We start from the raw sequence: 9016 nt of genomic DNA on the forward strand, positions 1-9016 counted from the left end.
ACACTGGCACCTTGTCACCCTGGGAAAAGTACAGAATTTTCAGGATTCAGTCAGGAACATATTTACTCCCCAGTCGTGGGAACCTTGACAAGGCCTCTGCATTGCTTGTCTGCCTATCGCTATTTCATCTCATGAGTAGACTGACTGAGTTTGTACCCATCTCTGCAGGCATGCTGCTGCCATTGATGGTATTCCAGTATATGGACCACAAATGGTGGTTAGTGCCCTGTGTTCAGTCAGCAACATGAAGTGCCTGCCATAAAAGCAAATGGATGAACATCTTAACTCCGAAGTCAATGTTCAATCTTCTTTCTCGACTTGAGCATAATTCTCCTCCGTCATCGTTAGTGACCTTGATGCGAACATGATGGGCCTTTCCCCTCCATTCAGTAAGATGTACAACAGTATACAGAGTCATAGAGTCATAGAGATGTACAGCACAGAAACAGAACCTTCACTTCAACTCGTCCATGCTGACCAGATCCAAAATTAATCTAGTCCCATTTGATAGCACCTGGCCCACATCCCTCTAAACCCTTCCTATTCACATTCCCATCCAGCCTTTTAAATGTTGTAATTGTACCAACTCCCACCACTTCCTCTGGCAGCTCATTCCATATATGCATCACCCTCTGTGTGAAAAAGTTGGCCCTTAGATTCCTTTTAAATTTTTTCCCTCTCACCTTAAACATATTCCCTCAAGTTTTAGTCTCCCACATCAAAGGGAAAATACCTTGTCTATTCACCCTATCCATGCCCCTCATGATTTTATAAACTTCTATAAGGTCACTGATGCACCAGGGAAAACAGCCCCAGCCTATTCAGCCCCTTCCTATAGCTCAAACCCTCCAAGCCTGGCAACATCCTTGTAAAATCTTTTCTGAACCCTTTCAAGTTTCACAACATCCTCCTTATAGGAGGGAGACTAGAATTGCACACAATACTCCAAAAGTGGCCTAACCAATGTCCTGGTTGCAACATGACCTCCCAACTCCTGTACTCAATGCATTGACCAATAAAGGCAAGCATACAAACCGTCTTCATCTGTCTACCTGCACTCCACAGTCTCTTTGTTCAGCAACACTCTCCAGGACCTTACTGTTAAGTGCATAAGTCCCACCCTGCTTCATAAGGTGAGGTGTCACATGCTGTCTGCTGTGGCAATGTTGGTCAAAATGCGTCAAACACTTCCAAGCTTTTTAAGGCTGACTTCACCTCTATGACATTCCTAGGTCCATTTCCATGATTGCCCTGTTCCCAGCAACTGATGCAGGGGTTTATCATGGTTGCCAGATCAGACACAAACTTGCCATAGTAATTTACAAGTCCCAAGAACGATCTCAGTTGAGACACATTCTCTTTCTCGGGGCCTTCATGATAACCTCTATCTTCCTGAGCGCCTTATATAGACCCTCAACATCGATTACATGGCCCTGGTACTCAATGGAGTCTTTTTAAAAACTTGCATTTCTCTCTTTTCATGCGTAGACCATGTTCCTGCAAGAGTTTTAGGGTTTTTGCTACATTTTTCTAATGCTCCTCTTTGGCGGATCCAGTAACCGAAGTATTGTCCAGATCACACTGAACCCCAGGCCATCCACTTAATATTTGATCCATTGCCCTTTGGAACAGTGCCACTGCTGACATGATACTGAAGGAAAGTCACTTGTAGTGGAAAGGTCTCCTCTGTGTCACTATCCCCATCTGTAGGTAGGTCTGTGACAGATCCATTTTTGAAAATTTCTTTCCCCCAGCCAGTCCACTGAATAGGTCTTCTATGAGTGGCAGGGGGTATTGATCTGCACACAGGGCTGTGTTGACCGTGACCTGAAAGTAATCACAAATCCTCATTGTGTTTCAGGCCAGAGTGATGGGAGTGGCCCATTTGTTGGTGGTTACTGGTTGCAATGCTCCCAAAATCACCAGCAGTTCCTGATCCACCTCCACTTTAGGCTGGCTGGTGTAAGGTACCAGATGTACCTTCAGACTCCCAGGACGAGCCTCTAACTTCAGCTGTAATTTCCCCCAGGGTTCCTTTGAAGATGTCTTTGTATTTGTCCAGCATCTCTTGCAAACTCATGCTTCAGTCCATCAGCCTATTTAACCACACCTCAGGTCAACCTTAACTTTGTCACCAGGAGCATCCACATAATGCAGGGCATTCACCATTAACCATATGAAGTGGCAATTCTTCACACTGGTCTCTTAACCTTGCTTTCACCCGTACATAGCCCTTCAGAGGCACCACTTGTTCTATGTATGGCACGTTTCAATGGTAGTGCCCTCAACCTCTCCCAAAAGACTGCCGCGTCTGCATCCACTTCCATTTTTATGGTCTTCCACTCTGCTTTGGGAAGAATCCAGAAACAGACGGTTTTACCCTGTACTAACAGGCCGGTTAAGTGAAACTTTGCTGACTGTGGATCTTCTGCTCCTTCTGCAGATTCAGCTGACTCCCTGTCTACTCCCTGACTGACACCTTACACCTTGCCCCTCAGGGTTGATTCTTTCTGACTCCCCTTCTCTTGTTTGGGTTGTACCTGTCAATATGACCCACTCACTTACACCTGTGGCACTGGGCTTGTCGAGTCCAACACGCTGCCTCCTTGTGGCCAGTCTTGCCACACTGGTGGCATTCTATTGTTGACTCCACACTCTGCCAAGTTTCCACTACTTGATGCATCCTGGCATTACCAGCCAACTCTGTTCTGTTGCTGGCAGCCGAATCCATCGAGGTATCAATCTAAAAATCTGCCTTGGAATCCAAGTCTCTCTTTGGTCATAGCTTCTCTTGGATAGCTTGCTCCTGACGGTACTTTAGAAAGCAGTATCATGATGTCCTCTGCCCTTCATTTGCCTTTAAGAATGAATTAAAGCATCCCCTCTATAGAGTCCAATTGTCTGACTCTTCATCAAATTTTCCTACCGCCCCAGTTGGCCCACCATATTGCTTTCCTTCAACTCGAATCTTTTAGCTATACAGTCTGAGTTCTCACAGTGAAGATTTCAGTAGCTCCCATGTGTGTACTCTCTTCTTCAGCCATAACACCACACTCGGCCCACTCCCCAGTGAGAATCTTCTTTTCTGATGTCAATTCCCCTCATGATTGCTTCCCTATTCCCACACTGTTTCTGAAGTGTCCTCTGGACAAACAGAAAACACAGTTGCACAGTTTGCGGGTCAGATCCAATTTACATTGCCAGTTGTTATGTTGGTGTTTCCATTGGGAACAGGAATTATAAATCAGGTCGACTATCTAGCACAGTGACCAATATGGCGGAACAACCTCCTTTAGTCTTTTAGTTTCAGTGAGACGTTCAATCAAAATCCTTAATATTTTCAGATTTAATGTTGTGTTTTCTTCTGAAGAAAATACTATGCTTCTATATCGCGTAAAAGATTGGTTCAAAATTTTAATGTTCACTGTATGGGCATTTTGTAAAGAACTGCCTCATGTTGCTTGTTCTTCTGCAGAATTAGCTTCACATCATGAAGTAAATCTCCCTATTAATCAGTTACTGACTGTGTTTTAACTCATTACTCAAATGGAGAGCAGCAGGAATCATTTTACTCTACGTGAGAGTTCATTACAGGACGGTTAAAAGACTACTTGAGGGGCTTTTATGGCATAGTGGTAGCATCACTACCTCTGAGCCAGCACTTCTAGGTTCAAGTCCCACCTGCTCCAGATGTGAGTCATGAAACATCTAAGTAACTTGCTTCACATAACTAAAAGACCGATAGGGAATTGAGAAGTTATCGCCAGCTGTACAGGAGCTGTGAAACTTTCATCATATTGTTTGTGGTGTCTGTAAGCTGGGCTCAGTTTTCAAAAGACTTTTAAAGTTTTAAATACGGCATTTGTAGCAGAGCAGAATCTATAAACAGAGTTGGGCATTTAACCTTGACAAGATGTTTCTTCTATCTGCCTGGAAATCCATCTGTTCCAAAAGCAGATTAAACAATTTATTTGTGGGATTCTACAGAGCACAATGTCGCTACTGCACTTTACAATAGGGATGGCAATTCAGAAATACTTCATTGGGCTTTTAATGATTTGAGCTCTCTTCAGGAAGTGAAAGAGGTTACATAAATGCAATGTTTCATTCTCTCTTTCCTTCCCCACTTGTTTAGTGCGGGCTTCCAGTAGCAGCAGGTTTTTTCCGACATAGTGGGTTAGTAGAATCAGGGTAGGTTATTACATCAATTGGTTATTAGAAACAGTCCGAACTATTAGAGGCCACGTCGGAGACAGGGTAACATATTAACATGGATAGAAGCTTGGCTGACTGGCAACGAAGTAATATCTGCAAGGAGTGGGCTGTCTTATGAGGATAGGTTGCACAGGCTGACCTTGCTTCCACTGGAGTTGAGCAGAGTGAGGGATAATTGATTGCACTGCATAAGATCACGAATAATCTTAACAAGGTAGAGATGGAAAAGGTGTTTTTTTCTTCTGGGTCAGTCCAGAACTAGGAGACACATTTAAGAATAGGGACTGCCTTTTTATGACAGAGATGAGGGGATTTTTTTTTCTCTTTCAGAGAATTATGTGACTTTAGAATTCTCTGCTTCAAAAGATGTTGGAAATAGGGTAATCAAATATACTTTAGGTGGTGGTAGATCGAGTCTTGTTAGGCAAGGGAATTAAAGGATGTTGGGGTAAAAGGGAAGGTGGAATTTGAAACATGAACAGATCCTCCATGATCTTATTGAATGGTGGAACAGGCTTGTGGGGCTGAATAGTGTTCTTCAGCTCCTATTTTCTAAGCTTGTAAGTTAAGTTAATAAATCTGAAATTGAGCATTAGTCTCAGTGACAGCTATGGCAACGATTATTGATATTTGTGAGGAAACCATCTGCTTCACTAAAGCTCTGTTAGGGAAAGAAATCTGTCATCCTTACCTGGTCTAATCCATATTTGACTCCAGACTCAGAGCAATGTAATTGATTCAACTTTAAATGTTTGAGCAAGCCACTCCGTCCAAAGACAATTAAGGAAGGCAACAAATGCTGTCTTGTCAATGATGCCAACACCCCAGGAAAGAATAATAAAGTGTAGAATGGATCGTCAGTCTTATATTGTTATCTCTACTTCCAACATACAAAATGTCAATAGAATTGCAAATTTATCTTCACCCAAGTTATTGTATTAATACCATCATGTTGTAACCTTAACTCCCAGTATAGAATGAGGCATATAATGTTATAATGATGCTGCACGTATAATATTTGATTTGAGGATGTAACGTTTTAAGGAATATGGAAAATGGATTTATTTGTTAGTATCCCTGCCTGTCACACGGGAGACCAGGGTTCAATTCTCCAACAGGGAGGTGTTTAGGATGGCACGGTGGCCCAGTGGTTGGCACTGCTGCCTCACTGCGCCAGGGACCCAGATTCGATTCCAGCCTCAGGCGACTGTCTGTGTGGAGTTTGCACATTCTCCCTGTGACTGTGTGGGTTTCCTCCGGCTGCTCCAGTTTCCTCCCACAGTCCAAAGGTGTGAGGCCAGTTGAATTGGTCATGTTCACAATTTTAGGTACATTAGTCAGTGGGAAATGGGTCTGGGTTGGTTATTGGGCCAAATGGCCTGTATCCACACTGTAGGGAATCTAATCTAAAAGAAAAATTAATCTAGAGTTGCTTCTTAAAAAGTGGTTGTAGAAAAGGACATTGGATTTTTTTTAAAAGCACAACTTTTTTTAGATTAGATTAGATTACTTACAGTGATTAGATTAGATTACTTACAGTGTGGAAACAGGCCCTTCGGCCCAACAAGTCCACACCGACCCGCCGAAGCGTAACCCACCCATACCCCGACATTTACCCCTTTACCTAACACTACGGGCAATTTAGCATGGCCAATTCACCTGACTTGCACATCTTTGGAGTGTGGGAGGAAACCGGAGCACCCGGAGGAAACCCACGCAGACACGGGGAGAATGTGCAAACTCCACACAGTCAGTCGCCTGAGGCGGGAATTGAACCTGGGTCTACAGGCGCTGCGAGGCAGCAGTGCTAACCACTGTGCCACCGTGCCGCCCACCGACTGTGCCACCGTGCCGCCCACAACTTCATAGAAATCACACACCAATGATAACTGCTTGTTTTGCTGGAAATCTCCTGGCTTGGAGTTTGTTGTGGTCTTCAGTAGCAAGTCTTCATCAGACTTGCTGCTGAAGACCACAACAAACTCCAAGCCAGGAAATTTGCAATTCTATTGACATTTTGTATGTTGGAAGTAGAAATAACAATATAAGACTGACGATCCATTCTACACTTTATTATTCTTTCCTGGGGTGTTGGCATCATTGACAAGACAGCATTTGTTGCCTTCCTTAATTGTCTTTGGACGGAGTGGCTTGCTCAAACATTTAAAGTTGAATCAATTCCATCTTCATCAGACTTGCTGAGCTGATCAGTTCCTGATTCAGGATGTGAGGTCAAGGTGAAAGTTTGTTCTTCTGGAAAAGTAGCTGAGAGAATCTCTTCATGTTGTATTTCCTGAGCAAGGTATATCTACCAAGCCTTCAGAGACAACTGTCTAATGGAATGTTTACAGATACCAGACCACTGGATCAGAAGACAATGCAAACATTTCCCACCTCAGCGTTTTCCTCTTCAAAGATTAAAATCCATTGGCCAATGTGTTCTTTTCCAAAAATGCAACTCTGCAGAGAAATCCATTTTACATCCTTTACCTGGTGAGTGTTTGTTGAGGGTGTTTTAAGTATTTGGGGTGATAAGTGTTCATACATCCATAGTAAACACTTTACATATTGGCTGGCTTTGCATTTACATTGAATACATTTTGCGTTATATTAAATCAATAATCTTACATTTATTAAAGGAACCTAAGATTCAAAGTTTTTTATTTTAAACTTGATATTGATAAAATATTCAATTAGCCATCTTGATAACTGGAGCAAAATGGTATCATTGTATTTTTTGGACCCAGGAGTAGTGAGCCTAAAGCAACTGGGTGCGTTTCCAGCTTTGATCATAACAATGGATATGGGATGGGTGCTGGCAGGTGGGACTAGATTGGGTTGGGATATCTGGTCAGCATGGACGGGTTGGACCGAAGAGTCTGTTTCCATGCTGTACATCTCTATGACTCTATGACTCGAAGTGTTCTAATCCTATCATCAGACTTAGTATAGAGGAGCTGTATAGTGTTATAACCCTATCCTAAGTGCCAGCACAAAAGGACACTATGATGTTATAATCCTGTCTCCTGTCCCAGTGTAGAGGGGCTCCATGGTGTTATAATCCTCCCACAGTCCTCCCACATAATCCTATCTCAGTACAAAGGGGCTCTATGGTATTATAACACTGTCTCCTGTCCCAGTGTAGAGGGACTTTATTGTGTTATAACCTTAACTCCAATACCAGTACAGAAGGACTCTTATAGTATTATAACCCTTTCTCTAATACAGAGGAACTCAGTAGTATTATAACCCTCTCTCCAGTCCCAGTACACAGGGACTCTATTGTATTATAACCCTGTCTCCAGTCCCAGTACAGAGTGACTCTATAGTATTATAACCCTGTCTCCAGTCCCAGTACAGTAGGGCTCCATGGTGTTACAACCCAGGTGCAGAGTCTTTAGTCCGGGTGCAGAGGGACTCTATGGTGTTATAATACTACCTGCAATCTAGTGAAATGCAATGGCAGAAACAGCTTGTCATCAATTTACAAGTCACCATGGTACACAATACAGAGTGACTCTATAGTGTTATAACCCTGTCTCCAGTCCCAGTACAGAGTGACTCTATAGTATTATAACCCTGTCTCCAGTCCCAGTACAGTAGGGCTCCATGGTGTTACAACCCAGGTGCAGAGTCTTTAGTCCGGGTGCAGAGGGACTCTATGGTGTTATAATACTACCTGCAATCTAGTGAAATGCAATGGCAGAAACAGCTTGTCATCAATTTACAAGTCACCATGGTACACAATACAGGGTTGATTCTGGGATTGGACCACTAATCTATCTCTGAATTTGGAAATGTTTGGGACAAGGGTTCCTATCTGAGCACACTTTGCTTGTTACAGTGCACCAAGGTGCTTACAGTAATGATACAGCTCTCTGTAGCAAACCGCTACAGTCTGTCACATTCATAACCTGAATTCGCAGAGTTGGGGAAGTATGATGATCCCTGGTCCCTGTCATTTGGGCTGTCCGGCCCAGAGTTGGGGCTGTCCCTCAGCACATCTGCCTCATATTCCAAGCCTCTCTCTGGACACCGTTTGATCTGTTTGAGCTTCACATTGTCCTTGTCGCTGACACAGAACAGGAGCATCGAGACATCCCGGCGGAACTTGGAATTCATTCCAAAGTAGATGATGGGATTGTAGAAGCTGGCAGACTTGGCAAAGAGACTGGCGAGCAGGCTGGTAAGCTTTGGGACATGGTGCCCGCTTGCTGACCACATGGAAATCACTGCATATGGTGACCAGGCTATAATGAATGCGGTGCAGATCACCATGGAAACCTGGAAATGGTGAAACAAGATTAGGTTAAGGAAGAGCAGCCACAGTCTGCCATCAATACTATAATTCCATAACACAGCTCGAGCTGAACTGCACATTCACTGGACCATGCTATGCCCATTCACTGTTAAGCACTCAGCACCATCCTGGCTTGAGCAGACTTATATTGAGTAATGATTGTGCCGCACAATGCCAGGCAATGACCAACTCCAACAAGGGGGAATCTAACCATCACCTCTTGACATTCAAAGGCATTACCATCAGTGAATCCACTACTATCCGCATCCTGAGGGCTTACCATTGCCCAGAAACTGGTGTCACTCTCCCCCAGCCCAGTGTCATTCTCCCCCAGCCCAGTGTCACTCTCCCGCAGTTCAGTGTCACTCTCCCCCCTACCCAGTGTTACTCTCCCCCCAGCCCAGTGTCACTCTCTCCCCTACCCAGTGACACTCTCCCCCCAGCCCAGCGTCACTCTCCCCCCTACCCAGTGTTACTCTCCCCCCTACCCAGTGTCACTCT

At 44.0% G+C, this 9016-nt stretch overlaps 1 protein-coding gene across 1 annotated transcript in view; it reads right to left on the reverse strand.

Annotated features, from left to right (window-relative positions):
* Window positions 1-7614: 7614 nt before the first annotated feature.
* Window positions 7615-9016, reverse strand: part of LOC122542721 (opsin-5-like) — a 7570-nt gene continuing 6168 nt past the window's right edge. The window contains exon 6 of the mRNA XM_043680700.1: window positions 7615-8499. Within this exon, the coding sequence (XP_043536635.1) occupies window positions 8107-8499 (393 nt within the window). The 3' untranslated portion in view covers window positions 7615-8106. The remainder of the gene's footprint in view (window positions 8500-9016) is intronic.

This window comes from Chiloscyllium plagiosum, chromosome 3, assembly GCF_004010195.1.
Source record: "Chiloscyllium plagiosum isolate BGI_BamShark_2017 chromosome 3, ASM401019v2, whole genome shotgun sequence".
Lineage (NCBI taxonomy): Eukaryota > Metazoa > Chordata > Chondrichthyes > Orectolobiformes > Hemiscylliidae > Chiloscyllium > Chiloscyllium plagiosum.